Below are 23,594 nucleotides of genomic sequence, written 5' to 3' on the forward strand. Positions count from 1 at the left end.
GTACTCACCCATAGCAAGTAAGTGAAAAACCTCACAACCCTACAGCAGTGATGCTAATGATGAAGTCATTCCTATATCAGCAGTTAAGATGTGAGGGGTGTGTACAAGGAAGTAGTTGTTACTAGGGCAGCATAACAGCAGATGGAATCCACTGCACAGGAACCAAATGCAAACATAAGATTAAGTACAGAAATCAGTATCTCCCCCCCATATCTGAGACAATTATTTATGAGTGTTTGGTGCAGTATTATCTGCTGTCAACAGAAGTATCAGTGGTAAACACAGCTCAACAGACAGTAACTTTAACTGGAAAATGCCACCACCCACTGGGTCTTGCTCATCCTGCCTGGAAAAATGATGTATGACCAAAACAGGTATTATCAACCCAAGGGAGCTGTTACACCCTTCCAGCAGAGTGCACATGAAAACACACCTTCCTTGCCACCAGAAAGACGCCTTTTATGTCTGAGACTGGGCTCCAGGTGAGGCACATTCACCATTCCAGGGCTAGTAAATATGCCTTTATAAGGAACATGTTCCCTGCAGGAAGAGCTTGTGTTCTCCAGGCACTCAGACAGCAGGCAAAGCTTCCCCATTTACCCTGCAAGTGCAGATTTTTTCAAGCCCTGCCTGTCAGCTACATGGCTCCTATCAGACTGCCTGTTGAGAAACTCTTTTTTTGTTGGGACATGCTAAACTTCCAGCCTGTCATGCAGTCTGTGTGCAAGCTGGACCCATACTCCCACAGAGCCCTGACTACTTCAGTCATGTTTTTTGGATGTGTCATTGAAGATTTCCTGTCCTCTCTGTGTTTCATAGTGCTCCAAGGCAGGAACAAAGACTAAATGTGAGCGACTTCAGCAGGCAGAGGTCTGCTAAACCTCTGTGCCAAAGCATTCAGGCCTTATTTCTATTATTTCTATCACAGATGATAGTCAAGAGGTATGCATGAATTCCTGGGTTTGCCATTGAGGTTTGTGTTTATTTTCTTTTTTTTTTCTTTTAGCTAACAGTACACCCTTTTTTTTTTTTTTTAAGGTCCAAAGTCTTTATACTGGAAATTGGTTCCTCTTAGTGTCATCCTGGACTTAAAATCCTATAAGGATTTAGCTGGAATCCAACCAGGATCCATCTGGTGTTGGGCTATTTTTCCCCCTCTCTATACAATAGAGCACACATGCTCTCAATAGCAGCACATTTCCAGATATACCTATTCAAAACACAAACATCACATCTTTAGATCTGCCTCCAGCAAAGATTTAGCATAAACAAACAAACCCTTATCTTGTTTCAACAATTATTTTCTGTAATCTCAGATCCGTTTTCCAATGGAGAAAGAAGTAAAAATTACAAAAGTCTGTTGAATAAAACTCAACCAACAGGTCAAAAGCAAGGTGAGATTTCCTGAGGGCTCCTCTGAGAATTCAGCCAGGAAAATTCCAATTATTCTTTTATTGGTTTACTTGCCTGCTAGGCAACAGATGGTCAAAAATCTGTATCAAAGTAGGGGTTCCAACAGACTACTTTATTATTAAGGTTTCCTAATAGAACCAACTACGTAAGTCTCAGAAACTTAAATTTGCTAAAAGAGAAATGTGAGTGAGTGTTCTTAGGAAATTTTGACCTGTAATCCTCTGAAACATTAGAAAACAAGGTGAGGTTTTTGAACTGGAATGTTCAGCAACATGTGTGCAGCACCATTCCCATAATAATGGATTTTTAAATCCACTGATCACCAAGACCAACAAGCAATCAAAGAAACAAGTTCTTTAAAAAACCATCCTAAGAATTTCAATACCAGCTTCAAGGTACTGAAAGGGGTTTTTGTGGTTTAACTCCAGATGGCAACTAAGTACCATATAGATGTTTGCTCACTCCCTCATGAGGGGGAGGAGAATTAAGAACAAGAAGTAAAACTTAGGGGTTGAGATAATAAATTTTAGTAATTGAAACAAAGCTAAATACAATAATAAGTATAATAAGAACAACAACAACAACAATAATAATAACAATAATAAAAAAAAGGAGAATGAAAGGAATAAAACCCAAGAGAGACAAAAGAAGAATGCACTGTTGCTCATCACCTGCTGACTGATGTCCATGTGATCCCTGTGCAGCAATTGGCCTCTGCCTGCCGACTTCCCCCAGTTGATACACTGGGCATGATGTTCTGTGGTATGGAATATCCCTTCAGCCAGTTTAGGTCAGGTGTCCTGGCCATGAGCTCTCACAGCTTCTTGTGCACCTGCTCCCCGGCAGACCAGGGGAAACTGAAAAGTCCCTGACTTGGGATAAGCACTACTGAGCAACAACTAAAATGTCAGTGTGTTATCCACATTATTCTCATAGGCAATACAGAACAGAGCACTGTACCACTTACTAATAGGAAAATGAACTCTATCCCTGCAGAAACCAGGGTAAGGTACAAGCCTTTCTACAGTTCTTCCTGAGCTTCACAGCCTTAACTATTCAAAGTAGGGAAAAAAAACTCAACCTGGACAATGTTTTGGCAGAGAGAAAATGTCATTATTGACTAGACTTAGCCAGTAGCTTGTCCACGATATTGATCTTCTCATTTCTCATGTTTATTAAGTAAAAAACATGAGGCTTTCACCGTGACTGCAGCATAGAAGTGTTATATCTCACACAATAGATTTTACACATCCAGATTTTGGTTTTAATTCCATAAGTCACCACCTATGGAAAAATTCCTTTCAGCAGCTAAGACACATTTAGTAGCTAACTGGCAGTGAAGCTCAGAGGACACACACTTTCTGAAGAGATTGATGGAAGATGGGGCTTTTTTTTTCCCAGAAAAGGTCTGGAACCACGGATTCATTACATGCTGCAATTTTGTCTTTCCACAGCCCCTCAAATTTTCATCTAACAGGTTTTAAAGTTCTATCAATTACTTCAGCTTTCCACCACTTGAAAGACCTTGTGTATGCATGGTGTACCACTGGGATGTGCCAGCTGAACCCAGCACCTGTGCACTGTGGTGCTCCGCTTGAAGCCTGGTACAGTTCACTGGAAAAGAGATTTCTAAAAATTTATAATTCACACCTGTTACCATCCCAAATGCACCCTGGGATGTGTCAAAAGCTTTGAATGTGTTGCAGTGGCAGTTACTGCAGTGTTTTAATCACATATCCAATTACTGAAGAATACCTATCAAGTCTCGCTAACTTAATAATTTCTCGCACTGAAATGAGCCACAGTTTTTCTTCCTACCATCTGGAAATAAAAAGAAACAACCAGCTGCAAATTAGTAGGCTTTCCACCTCCACTTTGAAACATAGATTGCTTTATTGCACCATCAGAAATTACAGAGCATGAAAACAGTGAAGGAAACTTCTATTGTGGGCAGTAAGGAATCATCACACAACATTAAAAAATTAGGCCATTTCACGCTGTGGAGTTAAAATCAAATCTGTAAGCAGCATCTTTGCATTAAAATGCAACCACTTGTAGAATAAAATGTTATCTACTAGATACAGCAGGGGAATAAGAATATTTACTTCTAATCTTGTTACTGATTTGACATGTTCAACTCAGGGAAATTACAAGCATCAGTTCCCTTGTTTGGCAGAGGAAGACACATCGTCCTTGCCTATTTTTGTAAGATATTTCAATATTTCATATCTAAGTCAGTCAGTCACCATAATGTATTTGCATGTGCATAAATCCTATTACTATCTTCTGTGTCAATAGCTATTTCTCAGAAACATGAAGAATTTAAAAACACATAAAGCCAAACAGAAGCAAAACAATTTAACACAAATAGGAAAAAAAAATCACTAAAGCAATTAACAAAAACACACAGAACTGAAATGCATCACTCTCTACTTTCATGCAGGCAACATTCCATCTGGAATAATAAAGACAAATTATGAGACAATATTTACATTAGGACCAAAGAGAGATACTTTTACAGATAAAATGGCTTATTCAAAACTCTAAATCACAGTCCTAAATATGATGCTTGATGCTACTCTCTCATCTGAATACAATCTAGCTGAATTTATTCACCATTTCAAGCTGAAAATAGAACACAAATTTGCAAGACTCAATGGGGAAATACTTCAACTGTTGTGAGAGCTAGTTTACTGAACCATAAACAGATTTTATAGATACACTAGTTCTATTCAATTGCTCACATGTTTAAGACATCCCGCATAGCAAACAATAATTGTGGGAAACATAAATTTGATTAGTTACACTGGAATAAGGTCACCCAGGATAATCACAGCTGGATGTCCTGTCAATAAATAAAGGGAAAGAAAAAAAAAACCTGTGGTTGCACATACTATTTATGTTCACAAGCAGATGAAATGTAGAGGGTTTTGCTTACCTAGAAGCTATTTAGAAATAAATAGGAATGCAGTATTTAGAAAGGTAAACAACATACACAAGACAATTAGCCAGCAATGTAAAGACACAGAGCAACTTAAATACTCTGTGGTTTTCAAAACCTACATTGTCTGTTTAGACTAATGGGAATTTGTTTTGAAACAATGCACTTCACTTTGCCACAAAAATTTCTCTTGGTGGAATAGCTGATGATTCCAAAAATTCTTACAACTATTGGATGACTTTTCTGGTGAAAATACATAATTCTAACCTCTCAGGACCAGAATAAGACAATCATGTATATAATGAAAGCAGGCAACATTAAATCAGTATGACAATTCATCAAAAAATACTCCAGTTGTCCAGTCACAACTCTGGACTCACCAAGTCAGTAAAAGGCCATCAACACTGACCAAAGATTTAGAAACCCACTTCCTTAAATCCTTTCTCCAGTAAGGTAGCACACACATCAGAAATTATTAGCAATCATCTGTGCCGAAGGTTTCATGTTCAGCACCCTCCTGCCAGCACTTGCATTTGCAAACAGTGACCAACATGGAAAAGGCTGGATTGACACAACCTGTGACTCTGTAAGAAAATTGGTATGCTGCACATGGCATCTCTTAGACCTCAGAATAAAGGGGAGGGAAATGTAAAATTGTTGGTAATTCCAAAATAAATTATTTTTGGACTGAAGAGCCCAAGCAGCAATGAGTATACTGATAATTAACACATTACAAGGGACAGATTTTTTTTTTTTTTGCAAGTGTCTGGTCCTAAGAATGCATCCACAGTTTCTTGCAACTGTCAATGATGAGAATTTGTAAACTGGGTACAATGGTATGGCTGCATTACTTCCTTACCAACTCCAAAGACAATGTAATTTACCACATAACACTAGTTACCCAAAAGGAAAAAATTAAGCTCTCCTGAAGATACGTGGACCTGAAACATACTGGATAGAAATATTTTAATGATGGCATTTGAATTAACAAAAAGGAGTCCAGTAAAAATTATGTTTGCTAGGTGACATTTTAATTCTGCATGAAATAATTCTCCTTTACAAGGGACAGCCAGCAATTGTCAGACACATTATCAGTACAGGAAACACTTTCTTAGGTTACCAGCTCCTTTCTTATATCTGTTGTTAATTTGGCTGTGCTTTGATTCTTTCTGTGCTTTTATCACATAGCTACATGAAATGCTTAGCTAATCCCAGAGTAACTATTAGGAAATTTGGTTCTTCCCCCTCTTGTATTGGTTGCAGCTTGTTCAAATGTAGTAACTCAGAGCAAACTAATCCAGCAGGAAGGGAATATGTTTCCTCCAGTCTAATAAGCTGACTTGGCTTACTGTTGTGGGGCTGTTTGCAACAGACCTAGCACTGGGTTGGACCAAGGGATCCAAGGTATCTTCGTACCACTGGCAAAGCTGTAGGCTCAGCCCATTTTGTTTTACAACACCCTGAGGAAACCCTTTGGTAGGAAAGAGAGGCATCCAGCATGCAAAAGCAGAGAAAATACTGCCACCTTCTCACAAAGGCTACTCCAGCACTTGGTCAGTTATGTGGGCAGCATTACCTGGTGTGTAATTTGTTTTCTACACATAGTACACAACTGGACAATTCTCTAGAAGGGAGAGGCAAAATTTCTGGATTCTCCACTGAAGTAATGTGTATTGCACACCTTGATGTGATTTCTGTAAAACTCTATTCAAGTAGTTGTGATTTCCTCTAATATTACTGAATAGAAAAGCTGTTACTAAAGGAAAAGCAAAAAGAACATCAAACACAAGAAAATAAAAGCCTGCTGAAGTGCATCCACAGGACGGGAAATCATCTTATTGTATGGGAACACAGCCTAGCATCAGAAATGGTGAGCTGCAAGACAAAATACACAGGTTCATATTCTCAACCATACTATTGGCTCATACATGGTCTTTCATGATTGTTTTTCCTTTGTCTTAGTTCATCCTTTAGCAAAACATATGCAGAAATATCCCTGTAATCTCTCAAGGTGCAGGACATAACAGCAGTGCACTAATCAGCAAAGCAGTTTCTGGTATGCACATGCTTCAAGATCCACTGATAAAACATTATCCAGAAACATGAAAGATTATCACCATCTTCCCTGTGACATCTAAAGACATGGTGTAATAAAAGGCTTAAACCTGGAGCTCAAACTTCTGTTTAAGATGTTGAGAGAGCTTCCATCTTTTGCTTTGATTGAGATTCATGGCTAACAGTAACTCCTAGGATAAATGACATTTTCCTCAAAGCTGCATACAAAATACTCTCAGGTGGCAGCTAGAAAACCTGACCTGAACATTCCGGTGGCTTCACTGAGTACAACCTGCACTAAGATTCAAGTGAAAACTAAAGATGTATCTTTCCACTATAGGTAGGCAGAATGCAAATACATAGCAAATAAATAAATATTATACTATATAAATATAGTAATAAACTCAGGCCTAAATCTAAGGCTTGAGATTAGTTTTGGATTTTGTTTTCTTTTCCTTATCAACATGAATTGTTGATTCACACAGTGCAGCATCTTGTAGTGTTCACGGTTCTTTGGTTACCTAACCAGAGTTGCAGCAGTGGGAGCCAGGCTGGAGTCCTGGATTTCTCCACAGATGTGTGAATGCATAGAGATAAATTAAACAACCCTCACATTAGAGAAATTCATTCCTAAGTACTAATCATTCAAATTATTTACAGCATTTTGCATTCATTTCTGTGCACCACTTAAGAGTTTACAGTAGCTGGGATTTTCAGATAGTAACACAGTGATATTTCTTTGAGACTGTCCATTTTTGCTATACTGCTCAGTCAGCATTCCAACACTAACCAAAAACAGAGCCATGGAAATCACTGGGCATAGAACTGTTCCAAGTTGGAAAAACTCTCTAAGATCACCAAGTCCAACCATCAACCTATATAACACATATAAATAAGTAACAAGACCTGCTGTGAAATGTTTAAAATTTAATGGCCCATTAGTAAATCATACAGCCTAGAGCTTCCGAAAGTCTACAAGATACGGAAGCTCTCTGGTTTGCTTTGGAGTTTTCTCATTTCCTTCAGGCTGTAAGCTTCAAAGGAAAAGGTCTATGCCATTCTTTTACAGCATACAGTTGGGAAAATAGCTACTTTAAGTAATATACAAGGCAGAGATTCCAAGGCCTTCTCATAATAATCTTAAATACATGATCATTTTTTAAGGCTCTTTTCCCCTTTTTGTGGAGGGAGATGCATAGACCTCTGTAATAAAGTCCCCAGGAGTTAAACATTGAAACTAGTTGATTTTTAGGAGATCTCTGGATATGTTGCTACTTTCCGAACACAAGGACTGAACTTTAAAGCCACATACAGCAGAGTCTCAGCCTATCAGGGAATAGGTGAAATCAGATTTTTACCTTGTATTTGCACTTGGTGACTCTGAAGTAACATCTTTTCAAACTACATTGTAAACAAGAGAGGATACCTACTCTAACTTGCCTCTGGACTTTGGCACTAGTACTGCACATTGCAATATCTAAGGCCGCTAATCACATTTTAAAAGCTCAAATGAGCAAAATAGGTGTTCACAGTGTGCCATGTAGTTTTAAAATATCAAATAAAGTAGAAGGTAAGTGTCACATAAGAGAAAATTTAATACAGACTTTAAAAAAAAATCAAACCTAAGTCACATTCCAGTCAGTGCTGCATCATTTTGAGATTTTCTGAAGGATTACTTTTGCATCTAAATGCTGAGAAATCTTCTCACACTTGAAAATAATTATAGTTTTAGTATATGTTTCATAGAATCATAGAATAGCTTGGGTTGGAAGGGACCTTAAAGATCATCTAGCTCCCTAGATCCCTGCCATGGGCAGGGACACCTTACATTAGACCAGGTTGCTCAGGGCCCCATCCAACCTGGCCTTGAACATTTCCAGGGATGGGCCATCTATAACTGCTCTGTGCAAGTGCCTTACCACCCTCACAGTAAAGAACTTCCTCCTAATATCCAATCTAAACTCATCCACTTTCATTTTTAAGCCATTCCCCCTTGTCCTATCACTATATGCCCTTGCAAAAAGTCCCTCTAAAGCTTTGTTGCGGGCTCCCTTTGGGTACTAGAAGGATGCAATTAGATCATTCTGGAATCTTCTGTTCTCCAGGCTGAACAATCCAAATTCTCTCAGCCTTTTCTCACAGGAAAAGTGCTCCTAAAAACATTTTCAATATTTTCAATAAAGCTGAGAAAAAGACTCCTTTTACAGCTATTTCAACATACTACAGCTAGACATATCATACAGCTGGTACAACAAAGAAAATAAGGCACAAAATCTAAGTACTGCCTGAAATGTATTTTCTTTTGCAAAAGCCACAATTCTGAAACCAGATTTCTCTCTCATTCTGCTTATTACGGAAAAAAAAAAAAAAGGTGATCAGTGATGTCTCTTAACCTTCTCATTTCAGTATCTAATTCTGGTTGGTCCCTCTTTTACCTTAAACCAAATTATATGTCTAGTCTGAACCTTCTGTGAAGAAGCTACTGTTAAAGAATTTAAGGTTATTCAGCTGTGCCAATTTAAACAGTGTTTAAATAATTGAAAGACAAAGAAGGAGGTACTCATACTACAAGTAGAATGAAATTCAGAGGTACATTTTTAAACTTTTCATTTAATTTTAAGTTCTTTTTAAGATATTCAGAAAAAAATACTCAGTGTGTCAGACATGAAATGCACAAGGAGCAAAATATATGACAAAACCCCATTCTCATAGTACCAACACTCTCAAAAGCTGCATTTGTGATGACATTAAATTACACTTGAAAACAGTCTATACAGAGATTCTGGTCACGCCAAAAGTTTTCAGTTTGTAGTAGAGAACAGCAAAAAGCCTCTACTTGCTTTTTACTTGTTACTTTAACACTCTGGACTCACAATTTGCAGAAGAAAGATGGAATTCTGCTGTAAAGTTTCTAGCAGTAAATAGCATGAAACTTTTCTCACACACAAGCAAAGGGTACTTGGAAGACTACTGGGCTGGCTTGTTCCGCTGGCAAAACCTGTTTCCCAGCCCAACCTGCAACTGGTATTTCCCTGATTCCCTAAAGATGATAACTTCCAAAGCTGCTGAGTGACTGGCACAGAACCAGTTTAAAGTACACACCATGGTAATACTTAGGAAGCATCAGTTAGTAAATGTTTGGAGTTTGGTGACAGCTGGTGTACCACATGGATTCATATGTGCTTCTCCTGCAAGGATGCTGGCATATTCTCTTTTCAGAGATGAATGTGTATTTTTTCCTTTCCAAGGGAAAGGAAATCCATATGTTCTTCCAAGAGGCACTTTTGTGAAGCACAGCCACTTGAAAAGCTTTGCTCCATTCATTCCTTTCAGGATCCTTAACCAGGACCACATTGCTGTTTTGGCCTCATAAGAAACAATCTGTTTAAGGTTTCAGCAAGGCTCCTCTGCGAAAAAGACAACTGGTACATTTCTCCTAGATCTTCTGGGTCACCATCAGTAACTACTGTAGGTCTTCAGTTCAATTTTGTACAAATATCATAACCCTCAAGCAGCTGAGGTCAGACCCAGAGAGACAGCAGGGATGTAGGTAACTAATTCCCAAGAAACCTTTTATTACTGTTCCTTAATCCTGAAGGCATCAAAACTCTCATAGCAATCCTAATTTTTCCTCAAAATGCTAAACTTCTACTTCTTCACAGGCCAATAAATATTTTGGTCTTCATGTAGTTTAGCAGTTTGTAACCTACTTTGTAATTAACCTGGAGAAGTGACTAAAATAGATGTTTGTCCATAGATACTACTCTATCCAAAAAAAATCCCATAGATTATTAAAATGATGATGCAGTGGACCAAAGTGAAACAAGGAAAGAACCAAAACAACCAACAAATAGCTGAAAACAGAAGAAACTACAGGCTTAAAAGACCTTTAAAAACTATGTTCAGATAAAAGTGAAAATCCTACTTAAGAATGGTGAAGAACTGCAGGTTTTTTTAAGTTTTAGAAATCCTGCTCTGAAAGTGTACATGACTTTTAACCTAAAACTTTATTTGGAGATGTTGGTAGACTAAAAATAAAAATTCCAGCTTTACAAAAGTGTTGAAAAATAGAAAATGTTTAATGAAATGTAATTTTTGGGGGAGATTACTCTCTTGCTTTCATCTGTGTTTCAGCACAGGAAGAATGACCCTAGGCCAAACATAGAAGGACTGCAGAGGCATCAGTTGCAGTCCTTCACCTGCTGGGGTGGCTCCTCATCACTGGGAATTTAGAAAGGCAAATGGAACTGGAGGATACAGAAGTGAGGACAGAGTTTGTAGGAAAGACATTCCATCCATCAGCAGCCAGCACTGCTACAAACAATAATACAGTCTTGGCAATCCATGGCTTCTCCAATTTCTGTCAGGAGATGGTTTTTACTACTCACTGGCCTGTAAAGAAGGCCAAATATTGGTTTAAAGCAACTCTTTACACCCTTTGTTTCAGCAAGCACAAGCAGGATTTTTGGCTCGGCTGATTGCTGTAGTTCCATGAGAAACCAGGAACTACCACCTTGCCTGGAACATGATGGGGAGAGATCCAGATTTCCTCTCTTCTATCACTTACTTCAGTAGAGAAAACAAGACCTTTGTCCTCGGCATACAAGAGATAATCTGACCAATCTGCCAGCTGTAACTCATCTCTGGTAACTGAGTGCCTTCTGTCCTGAAGTCCAGAGCCTAATATCTTTCTAAAAAACATTTATTAACATTGATTTTTGACAAAATACAGGTGTTTTGGAGATATTCACACCACCCAGTTTTGATTTGTGTATTTTGGTAGGTTTGCTTGGTTTTGTGCTGTGGGTTTTTTTGGTTTGTTTTTTTTTCAGTTTGCTTGGGTTTTTTAACTTGCCAAGTCCCTTCTTTTCTGGCTTTACATGTTTTTTTTTACTATTTCATTGAACACTGCCCTGGTTTTGTGTAGTAAGGCAGAGATACCAGAAGCATCCAAGCTACTTTCTCAGTATTAGCCCATACACACTCAACTTCTTTCACAACTTCCCTAGGTGTCTCCTCTTCCCAAGGAGTACTAGAAAACCCTAGTTCAAATCCTTGTCCTGAGAAAAACACGAAGCTAAACTCTAATGAAATCTCCTGCATCCCAGGAGACAGCATTTTATATTTTAACCCTGGGGCCAGATTAAAATATGACAGCAGCAAATCTGGAACTGCTCCATGGGTATAGAATGAAGAAACTTCCCCTGAGAAGAAAGCAGACACACAGGCAGACAGAATGACTCTTTGACTTTGTGTTTATACCGCTTACTGCAAGAGATAGGATGTCTGGTTCCAGAACAGTCTATTGATCTGGAGGCCAACAGCCTTGGGGCCAGTAGCTGTGATTACCCTGTCCCAGAAAACCCTGTAGGCTTCAACCACTTGGCTTCAGATCCAAACAGTTGGCTTATTGAATGTAATCCTTCTCCTCTGGCATCTTTCTCAACCTACCTCATGATTTCCTTTGCGCTTAGAATCTCTCATGTATAAAAACCACTCTGTTGCACAGCACAGCACAAAGTCCTTTTGCCTCCAAGATGGTCCCCAGCAAATTACCTTTTCCTGTAGATGTTGTTCCCAAGTAACAAACAACTCTTAAAAGAGAAACAAAGTTCCCAAAGTTTGGCATTCTCACACTGGTGAATAGCTGCAATTCATCACAGCAATTTAAACAATCTATGCCTGCTGCAGTCACACAAACAGCACAATGAAGCTTCAGTGTTCTGCTGGAGTCAGAAGCGACTACCAGTGAGACAGATCTTAGTTCAATCCATCACCAAGTTTGTATATTTTCAGATAAGAGGCAACAGTCTGTCTCTAGACAGACATTTGGTATGAATTATGAAACACATTTATTTGGTGTGTATTAACGAGATAATACAGGCATCACCAGGGACACAGCCCACATATTCTGACAGCAGCAAAAATAGCATATGGATTGTACATTGAATTCAAGCATGGGACAAAAGACTTTGTTTTCCCTAAAGGCTCTGTAAACTGTCCTCTTATTTATTATCTTATCTAAGTTATAGTCACATCTTTCTATAAAGGTATGAGAGACCCCAGTAGTTTCTTCCACCTGAAGGCTCTACTGTAAGAGCCTACAAATCTTACGATGTCTTTGTAATGTTCCCTTGTGATGCTTTCATGGCACTCCCTCATCTTCTGTGGATGTGTTAAGATCTATAATGCACACTAAATATTCACTGGATGTGGGGCCTGTTCCCCTGAGGGGGAAGAAATGGAAGAAAATTAAGCACTTGCGAGAAGAACACGGAGCAAATTATGCAGACTGCCAGGATTCTCTTTTCTTGGTCTCCTCATAAAGAATGCACATTATTTTGCAGTACACCACAACCTCACAGCCTGTTACTTGTCATAAATAAAGGCACAGTTTAGTTGTGCAAGTCATCAGTAGCAATGCTTATGAGAGTCAGAGCTGAGAACATCCTAGTAAATCAAATTATAGGTGCATTTACTCCTCATATGTATGAGGAGTACAACAGGCAGTTAGATAACTTGAATGCAAAACTTTTCCCTGAAAGCCATACTGTATCATTACCACCCTTCAACCAAGCACTTTCAAAGTAACAGCCTCTGTCAGCATTTATCTGCAACTACTGAAAATTACTACTGTTCCTTACTCCATTCAGAATACAGTGAGCAGAAACCCAGATTCAGTCCATTATGGATCTTGGGTGACATTCTTTGAATGCAGCGCATTACATCCATCCACAGCACCAACAGTGAGATTGGTACAAGCTGGATTCTGGAGCAAATGTCGCTTTCACAAACCACTTTGCAGATAACCATGTTACAGGCTTCAGAAGTTGTCAAATCCTGACAATCCTTCCCTCTCCTATTGCCTTAACTCCTGTGGTTCAAATGAGAGGCCAGCTAACCTTAATCAAAAAATTTAAAACATGCATTGCAATCACAGAAGAGGCAACTTCTTACCTTTCCTCTGCAAATCCCTAAATCAGGACAAACCTATCCTCACTTCCTTCTAATGTGTATCTTGCCAACTCTATCACAGCAGAGAAGGATCCAAAGAAGCTCTTCCTCAGCATCCTGCTGGTGTCTAAAGGTTATATGAAATCTCCAGCCACACTTGTAGATGGCAAGGCTTGTAGATAAAGGCAAAAATACTCAAACCTGGACCGTCAAAATAAGACTTACAGTCCATTTGTATAAAATGCCATGGAATATCTTTGCACTGAGAAGACTTTCCAGAAACAAACATAAAACTACAGGCCCCAAGTTCCTAAATTGGCAGCTCCTTTCCCACCTATTTTCCTGCAACAAGCAGAAGTCAGCGTACTCTTCATATCTGTCAACACAACCAATATCAATTTCTTTGGTTGCTTTATTCTGCTTACAACTCATGTAATGCAGTATTCCCATATTGCATCAATATGGGATAAGATGTTAAACACTGACAGCATGCCAAGAGAAGTGAAAACACCACCTGGAAGAGTGAGTGCAAAAAATCACTTCATTTTTATTGTTAGAAATAAAAGACTTTAGTACAGATGGCACCACAACAAAGCCAACCAGAATGAACTGCTTCAGCACAATGATTTGATGGCACCTAGCACTGCGACCAGCAGACCATAGATGTGTGTCAGGTATTAATTACAGGGAGTTTCCAAGGCAGACACTACTTAAATGCACACAACTGTATATTCTTAGTGTTTAGGCTGTCAATTATTAATGACCAAATTGCTTCACCTTACACATTGCTCATATGGCATTCTGCACAACTGCTTAAGTTGCATAGGGAAGAATAAAGTCAGAAGAGAAACCTGCTGCCTGTCACTGCTACAATCTGCTGAAGCCTCACCAACAGTCCATTTCACTGCCCTTTGTTTGCCCGTCCTTCAGGCAGCTTGTGACAGTCCTGTGACAGCCCATGTGCACAGCAATATTAATTGCTTTCAAGTAGCAATTTGCCTTATTCTGCAATCTCCTTTCATTTAAGATTTTTTTCCCCCAAATTCTCAACTGGCTTTATCATTTCCTTCAAGGATTTTCTCCAGTGAGTAAGAAGCCAAAGACTATAATAAGGACGGGAGGGAACATGAAAAAAAGTCAGGGCTGCCAAATTTAAACACTTTCCCTGCATGCTTTATATAGAAAACTGAAAGGCTATGAAAGAAGCCTTGTCGTCAGTACGAGGGGTAGGTGTACATTTATTTACATATGAGAGATAAATTCAGTCAGCTGAACATAAGGAACATTCAGGTGCTCCCTGTAATTTCACTTAGGCACAGAAACAACCCTCAGCTGGCACCACCAGTAAGTAGCAGGGTTCTCTTTTCTGCTTTTACCCTTACTGTACCTGGCAAAGGGAAGGCATTTCAGGTGTACACTTTATACCAATACAGAGTATTTTGAATGTTCAAACACTTCTGAACACCTGTTTGAGGTGGCCAGGGGAGTTTTTCTGCTTGTTGTCTCTTTTAATGACCATTTCAAGAGACTTGAAAGATTTCTTGCACAGGTGCAGAGTTAATTGAGGGGAAAAAAATGCACCTCACCAGAAACACACACACCCTGGGAAGAATTTGAACAAGCATTGGACATACTATACTGGTCTAGATTTATACTTGTCTACTTGAACAAAGTCTAATTTATATTAAATAGGGATTAAGTACAGCTAAAGGCCACTGGATCAAACAAGAAACAGATGGATTTGGTTAAAAAGGGCCCAAGTCAAAGGACCATCAAACACAGAAAGAAGTACCACCACTTGATGCCTGGTCTATTACATCAGTGATGACCTCAGTTTATGAAGCTGGCAGAAATAATGAAAATACCTGACGTGTGTCAGACCTCCCAGTTTTTTGCGCACATGCCATGTAAGTGGCATTTTCTAAAAGGTTTTCCATTGAGCAATGGTACCTTGAGTCTTCTTTCCTGGTAGGGCCTCTATGATCAAGCCAGATAAATATGCAGGGCCAGGTTATGCCTTGCCCTTCAGCAGACATGGAGTGGGAAGGAGATATCCCTGCATGAGCTCTACTACTGAAGCCAAACATCCTGTAGCTGTGTATCAGCAGGAAGTGTTACGGTGTTACCAACTCAGACCCAGCCCTACCGTCCCAACTGTGAGCACTTTTTGACTGAGTCATAAAAAAAAAAATAAAAATAAAAGTGGGAACTTTTTCAATACCTTTTATGAGTTACTACACTACAGAAAAACTATTTTGAATATAAAAACAGCACTTGGAGACAATAATTTACATTTTATAGTACCTAACAGTATAACTGATTAGGAATGAAAAAAAGCACTGATCCTCTCAACATCAACATTTTAAGTGTTGTAACTCATCCTCTTACATTTTAAGTGTTTTATAGCTTAACCAAAATTAAAAAAAAATAAAATAAAAATTGAGCGCTGAAGTACTATCACTATTCAATGTTATTTTCATTAGTAGTATATGTTGATTAATGCTTAGGAATTTATTCACTGAAAGCATTTAACTGCTTTAAGTATGCAACTTTCTCTCTTCTTACAAGCCCTAGTCATTAACAAGTGGGGAGGGTGTTGTGGGGACACCCATAACCCTGTTTTACTTTTTGAAAACACAACTTCCTTAAAACACTAATCTGTATACTCAATGACAACTATTTATAGGACAAGCATTGCCTGTTTGAGATCAGTCAGGAAGCACTAACATTTGAACAGGTAAGCAAATTATTAAATGTCATTATTAATATCAGCTGATTAAATTTCCCATAATAGAAGGAGTGTTAACTTGAGGACAGGGAGGGGGGGAAAAAAAAAAAAAGCAAGCAACAGTGCATCTTTTATAGTAATAAATGTTCTGCCAAGACATAAAGCCCTCTCTGGTTGGACAAATTTTAGGGTGATTGTTTTTTAAAGCTTTTCTTATTTGACAAGCCCTTATTATTTACGTCGGTGACCTGCATTCGAATCACCAGAACCCAGCTTCCCATCACAAATGCCTGCACTCATCCTTTAGGAGCAGGCTGTCCACTGTGATGCTACGCAAAATGCACCTACTGTAAAAATACGTGCTCGTACAAACTATGGTCAGAGAAACGTTTCCTCGAGCTTTTCAGAACTCCAATGCAAATTGCTGTCTGGAAGAAAAGAAGCATTATCTTTCAGTCACTTATATGCAAATATTAAATGGAAATTGGCAGGAAAACATGAAAATGAAATTTAACTTCATTATAAGCAGGTTAGCAGTCCGTCCCCATCCATCCGCGTGTGTGTGAGTCTGAAATCAGCCTAAAAAAAAAACAATAACCAAAGGAGAACGCAAAGGAGACACCTCCAGAAGCATTTAAAAGTTCAGAGAAAGAGACGGGCATCTCGCCGGATTTTCGAAACCGCCAAGGATTTCAAGGTGGGGGAGCTGGCAGCCTGGCTCTTGGCGCCGAATTCAAGGCAGGGGGGTCACTCATGGGTGAAGCACTCTCCCCCGAGCACGCCTGTGGCACGGGAGAGTTTGGGAAGCGCGGCTCCCTCAGGAGCCCCCTCAGGCCCCCTCCGGAGCCCCCTCAGGCCCCCTCCGGAGCCCCCGGCCCCGCCCGCCCCACACCGGCCCCGCGGGGCCCTCGGGGGTCCGGGCCTCCCCGGAAGGCCTCCGGCAGCGGGCGAGCCGCCTTTGCCTTACCCGTGGTGGAGAGGACGGTGCTGGCGAAGAAGAGGGAGGAGGTGAAGTCCCAGTTCCAGTTTCCCGAGGCGTTGCTGAGCACCGAGACGCCGTAGTTGCTGGCCTCCAGCACCCGCATCAGGAACTGCTCCAGCTGCTGCTCCGAGAGGCAGGCGTGCTCCTCCAGGAAGCGCTGCTTCAGCTTGCCCAGCTCCTGGCGCAGCAGGTCTTCGTAGGGCAGCTCCACCGAGGAGAAGACCACGGCGCCGAACACCAGGTAGAGCAGGTAGCCCAGCACCAGCAGCGCGAAGCACCAGGCGGAGCGGTGCTGCTCCACCAGCCGCACGCAGGAGCTGCCCGCCAGCGACTGCAGCATCTTCCCGAGCCGGGGCCGGCTGAGCCCCGGGCCGGGCCGGGCCGGGCCGGGCCGCCGAGGGGAGCGGGGGCTGAGGGAAGCAGGGAAGGGAAGGGAAGGGGGAGCGCGGCCGCTGGCTGACTTTGAGGGCGCTGATGTGGCGCTCACGTGGCCGCGCGGCGCAGGTACCGCGGCGGAGGGAGGGACGCGGGGAGGAAGGGCCTCCCCCTCCTCCTCCTCCTCCTTCTTCTGCCGCCTATGCCGATGCTGCTCCCGCCGCCTCTTTCTCTCGCTGCTATTCCTTGTCTCCGAGTAACGCGTGGAATCCCCCGCTGGCGCTCCACGAAGCCGACCGAGAGCCTCCCCCCGCCGAGCGCTGCGGAGAACGCCTGTTCCCCTCTGCGCACAAAAGTCTCTGGAGATTTCCTTGCCCCCGCCGCTCCCGCCCCCTGCAGCGAGAAACCTCCAAAACAGCAATTCCTTCCACTATTTTTGTTGTTGCTGTTTTTCTTTGCTTACTTATTCATTCATTCATTCATTCATTCACGTTTCAACGCAGAATAAGGTGACGCAGTGTGAAGCAGGAGGATGAATTTCATTCAGTGCAGGATGTGATGAGTTCAAGGAGAAGCCCAGATGTCGGGTGTTAAAGCCCTCCCTCAGGTCTGTAACTTCAAAATGGGGCCTGTTCGGGGGTGCAGTTTGAACCAGGTGACCTCCAGCAGCTCGCCAAACCAGCTAAAAGAGTCTTTGCTCTTGTGCAGGGCTCCTGGAGACACTTTTTGATGTGGAGTGCCTGGCTAGAGCTCAGAGCAACATCCAAGGTGAATACAAATGTGCTGTGCAGCCAGCCCTCTCTGTGTAGCCCCAGCCAGCGATCTTCACGAGTTTCACTCTGAATGCTTCTTTCTTCATCCATCTCGAGCTCCAACCAGCAACCACACAGTAAACTCGCCAGATGAGGTTCCCCACAAGATGAAAAGGAGCAGTAAAAATTACGGCTTCCCAAACCATCCCTTAGGGTGAATAAAGACAGCTTCTAGTAAAGGAGAGAGAGAAAGTTCCTTGGTCACAAAGTTCTGTCACTGCCCTTCCCCTCAGCTGATGGCAATTTATACAGACATAAAGGAGTAACTTGCAAATTAGAAATTTTCTAGGCCTGAGCCAGGGAGTTTGGACAGAGTAAGTAAAATCCTGCAACCTGTCTTAAGCTGTGAGGTACCCCTCTAAGCTTTAAGGACAACTGTGGGAAAAGAACAGAGAAACGAAAAGCAAGAAACAATTTTTCAGGCTAAAAACTTAAAACTATATGTCAACATTTCCTTTTATACAACAGCTACATGAAGCTATGGGATAAAACTGGCCTGACAGAACAGCTGTCAGGTTCCTGGTCTATTCCCCACTGCCAGCTCGGCTGGGTCATTCCAGGGCCTTCAACACATCCCCCACCCCTGTGTTTCATTAAAATGTAAATGTGCTCTTACATGCAAGCTGCTTGAATGGCTGGTCAGCAGAGCGCTTGGGGGATGTGGGAGGCGCACAGGGGAAGGGCTGAGCCGGCAGACTCTCCCTGACGTGCTGGGAGAACACGTGTGGTATTCGTGATAGGCAGTGGTCATGGCTTTGCTATAAAACAGTATTTTCCCAACCTTCAAGCCAAATATTTGTTTAAAGGTTAGAAAATATTTGCCTAAGAACACTCCTCTTTTCAGTTATAGGAAACTGCGGCTGGGTAAGCTGAACAGTTTTATTTACCAGCCTCCTTCAGTTTTCCATTTTTATGAATCAGTCATTCTCCATTTTTAGAAGCCTTTCACACTTGGAGGCTTGCTGGGCTGAAGAGAAAAGGAGGACTCTGCTGAACAGAGCCTGCAATACTCTCTTCTCAATTTTTATCCCCAAAGCATTTTAGAGGGATGGGCTGAGGGGAATAATGGCAGAGCATCGCAGCTGTGTCACCAAAACATTCAGTTCTTGCTTCCAAAGCAAACATCTGGACAGTCTGAGTTTCAGCCACCGTTATTGATATTCATATTTTAACTCAAAGTACTTAATATAACTGATAACTTAATTATAGATTTCTTTGGGATAGAAATATGTCTTCATATTCAGTTTTCTGTTTTTCAGTGATTGTATTTTCCATGATAATATCACATGTGAATGTGGTTATGGCATTCCAGCTTCATTCCACAGCATGCTATATCCATTTTCATGTTTTCCTACTCAAAGATTAGGCTAGTCAAGGATTCAGTGTACTGAATTCTGTGTTAAGTGCCATATAACAGGACATCACAACATGCTTTGGCAGGGAGTGACTGAAACTGGAGTTACAGAACAGCCTTTCCCCAGCAGAAATTTCACTCTCCGGTGATCATCCCTCTTAATAAAACATGAATCCCGTTAATAAAGTGTACCACATCATCACATTGCTTGTCTACCAGCAGTGCTCTGTGGTGACTGGGCTCCTTCCTGTTGAAGACCAGCTGCAAGCAGAGTGAAGAAACCCACTGTTGGTAGATTCTGGTGCTCTCCATTGCACAAACCTCCCTCTGAGCTACAGAAAATGCAAACACAGGCTGCCAGTCTATATGGGCAGAAAAGAAGGCAGACATTCTAATCCATCATAGAACTGAAACAGAAACCACAGTTGTGTCCTGGGGTGCTAGAAAACCACAGAGAAAGTTAGTAGTCTCCAAGCCTGCTGCCAAGGGAGGTAGGGCAACTCCCCTATCACATCACTGGGCTGGCAGCTTCTATAGCATAGTCCAGAGGCTGAGAAAATCCTCTCTTGTATGTAAGAAGGGTAAGGCCCTTTCAGAGCTGTATGAATCACCAACATTTTCTGTTGGGAGAAGTGAAATTGGAGTAAAGAGGCTTTGTGTTAATGGCAGTCTGTTCTTCTCTGAGATTTTTGGTCAACTAGAATAATCTTTAATTACTGAAACATTTCCAAAGAAATGTGAAGTGCTTGAAGGAGGATCACTGGACTCTAGTCTTTTATCCATTGACTGAAAATGACAACTGATAAAAATAGTTGCTTCAGTGAAAAGCAAGAATAGCTTACAGCGGTGCTCCAGTGCCCAGAGCCTGAGCCAGAAAACAGGTCTGTGCTGGGTGCCATAGGCCAAGGAGGAGATTTGACATGGGGGGTTCTGCTGCTGTTATCGCTGAGTACTAGTCTGTGAGCAGGAATAATTCTGAGGAAAAGGAAACACCCATGTTTGGCACTGTTACTTATATCAAGACTATAAAATATTTTCAGCACCAGAAAGAAAACTGAAGATGACTCATATGCACAGAAACTTCAAACTGACTGAAAGGATTATTTCTTTTCCTTTTTATTTTTTTCACCCAAAAGAGTAGTCTTGTAGCCAGATCACAAAGTCTTGGAAGAGTAAGCCCTTCTTCTCATTATGTTGGAGAACCTTAAATGCTAGAAGCTGGGTAAATAAAATTAGTTACCAGGCAATACTTATCCTGCCAAACCTGTTCTGCTCTGGCATACCTACAGCATGACCTCACAGTACAAGGAACAGAGGAGGTGGTGGTGAGGAACAGTGGGATGAACCAGGACAGTGTGGGAGGCAATAAAAACTTAAGTGGGAAGAACATGAGACAGTATCAAAGCTGTGTCACCCTGACAGCTGAATATTGAATAGCAGCAGGGAACTGATTTGTCCTTCATTACCTTTCTTCAAATTAGCTTGGATATAAATTCAGGGGTTATGGCAAGTTTGAAGTCTGACTGATCAGTCCTAAATTATGTATACATGAAGAAAGATTGCCATAAATGTGAGGTTCTCTGAATTCGCTTCTATTAGTGATTCTGCCCCTAGAAAATCTTTTTAATGAAACTGGTAAGAAGTAGAATCCTTCATGATTTCCTCTATCTGTTAAGTGAAGGCTGTAATGTAATACATTTCCTTTTATAGAAGAAATTTTTTCTGATCAATTGTTTCTAAATACTCAATTTGTGAGCTTTTGCAGAAGTTAGTACAAGCTTGGCTAGTGGCTCTGATTAAATGTCATGGCCCTGTGGGCAGGCAGGATATGAATTAAAAGAATCACATCCTCACAGGCACTGACACAAATGTAGTTAAGGTGAGAAGCAGTCAGATGGGTTGCCATGTGTTCCGTTTCCAATAGGTAAGGTGTTCTATTTTGGCTAAATGGAATCATCTAGATTTGGGTCAAATAAAGTAAAACTTATAAAAGTTGAAACAACAGAGCCTGACTTTTCAGGGGAAAAAAAGTAATCTGTGAATAGGGGATGCATTGCCTTCTTAATTTGGCAGGAGGATGGAGATGGAATAAGAGAGTACAGATGTATTTAGGTCTTTAAAGTTTATCAGCAGCCATACTGGTGACAGTAGATACATTGCTATGGAAGAAAAAGAGTCAGCAAAATCTGTCTCCACACTCATGCCATTTCCAACAAAATCTGCCTGGCTAAATTCTACTAGAGAGGGAAGGGAGAAGGATTGATATTTAGTGGTTTCCTCAAAAAAATACATTTTACGCTGTTTACTTAATGGTGCAATACTGTCCAAAAATGTTAATACCACTGATGTGTGATAGCAAAGGAATGAATCTGTCTAGTTTGGAACTATATTTAGAGGAAGGTTTGCATCATGAAGTAGTAGTGTTTAGAATCAAGGAAGTTTATATGCATGGTCAGGCACAGTTTCTTTCATGAGTGAGTCATCCTTGTTCAGCGTAAATATAATTTTCCTTAGAGCTGCAATAAGTATTCATATTTAACCAATGATCTTGATGTCCAGGTAGGATAACTGATAGATAAGTCTTTTATTAAGAAAAGCATTTTATGTTATGGAAAAAGCAATGTCATATATATTTGCAATCAGGTTTATCAGTGACATTTTCCAGAAAGCAGCTGGGTTTCTCTAAGAGATATAGGTCCAGTGAGGATGAGGGCTGCATGTATGTGCATCAATGCACACACCCATGTATATACATATATGGTCTTATATAATAATATATATAGCCTGCTTCTTCAAACTCCTCACTATTATATTCCAAGTTGTGCCATATCTTTGTAGAAAGGTTATTACCTGTTATTTGTAGGATTGTGTTAACACTAAAGAAATGGACTAGTTCAGAGAATTCAGGATGTCAACATGACCTTTTTAGAGAATTACATTAAATAAAATTCAATGTTTTCAATAAAGTGATCTTGCCCTCCTAAGTCTGCTGGGTGGCAGTCACCCAGCAGAACTAGTTTTTTTTTAATCTGTTGTTCAAGATGTTGAGAAGACAAATGGTTGATATCCTTAATACTTTGTACTGAAATATAAGAATTCAAATTACAAAATACTTTATATATCTTCCATCTACTCTGTAGAATTTTTGGCCTTCTTCCCCCAGCTGTGCAGTCTGCTCTTAAAGGTGGTTATGGTGGGAACTAAAAGAATGCAGTAGCTGAAGTGGGCTCACAACTGGGTGTCCAAGCCTCCAGCCTGATCCTACCAGTTCTGGCACCAGTTTTGGTTTTGTCTTGAAGATGTTGTGCCAGTTCTTGGGCACCCAGGAAATTATGGTGACAGAAAAGCCTGCCAGCTTTCTCTGGGCCAGTTTCAAAACATACAGACCTAGAATGGATTACACTGTCTGTAATTACTTTTTACAGTAGCTGAGCTGTATTTCCATGGTTTCTGATTTTGGCTAACTGGGGCCCAGTCCCAGTCTTAGTTTAGTGGTGCTGTTGGGCAATAGTGGTACATCCTTTTGTCTCTTCTAATTCGGTTTGCATCACTGTAGAATTTGTGTACTTGTTGTAAAATGAATTTTATTCAACAGGCTGAGTTGAACTTGTATTACAGTGGCAGACAAAAGCTTGGACCCAGCAGTGGTGACGTTCTTTCTGACAGCTCACGCACCCGCTTACCCATTCACGGAAAGGTCACATTAACTTGTCAAAACAGCTCTCAGCTTCAGCTCCATTTGACTCTGTGTTCCTGGCCCCCAGGACGTGTACACAGCACAGCACTGCTCTCCAAGGCCTCCTTGCCCTGGGCTGTGAGTTTGGATGGAACAATATGTGCACGCTTGGACAGGATGTACTGGGGCCAGGTCTGGACACTGACTGCTCTTTGACTCTGCCTTAGGCAGTTGGGCTCCAGTGACTGGAGATGTTTCTGAGGCTGTTATCCTTTGTAGCAGTGAATGTCTTCATGCCTGCAAT

At 41.0% G+C, this 23,594-nt stretch overlaps 1 protein-coding gene and 1 long non-coding RNA gene across 3 annotated transcripts in view; one reads left to right on the forward strand and one right to left on the reverse strand.

Moving 5' to 3' along the window:
* KCNK1 (potassium two pore domain channel subfamily K member 1) overlaps positions 1–17,952 on the reverse strand; it is a 33,486-nt gene extending 15,534 nt beyond the window's left edge. The window contains exon 1 of the mRNA XM_086877798.1: positions 17,059–17,952. Coding sequence (XP_086733924.1) covers positions 17,059–17,413 — 355 coding nt within the window. The 5' untranslated portion in view covers positions 17,414–17,952. The remainder of the gene's footprint in view (positions 1–17,058) is intronic.
* On the forward strand, positions 17,229–22,562 carry LOC111943260 (uncharacterized). Of its 2 annotated transcripts, XR_015283370.1 has the most exons (3): positions 17,229–17,314; positions 17,952–18,055; positions 18,157–21,482. It is a non-coding gene; the product is annotated as an uncharacterized LOC111943260 (long non-coding RNA). The 2 variants fall into 2 exon arrangements; XR_002870843.2 differs by lacking the exon at positions 17,229–17,314 and having other exon boundaries at positions 17,602–18,055; positions 18,157–22,562.
* Positions 22,563–23,594: the final 1,032 nt, after the last annotated feature.

Source organism: Cyanistes caeruleus, chromosome 2, assembly GCF_971803275.1.
Source record: "Cyanistes caeruleus chromosome 2, bCyaCae1.hap1.1, whole genome shotgun sequence".
Taxonomy (NCBI): domain Eukaryota; kingdom Metazoa; phylum Chordata; class Aves; order Passeriformes; family Paridae; genus Cyanistes; species Cyanistes caeruleus.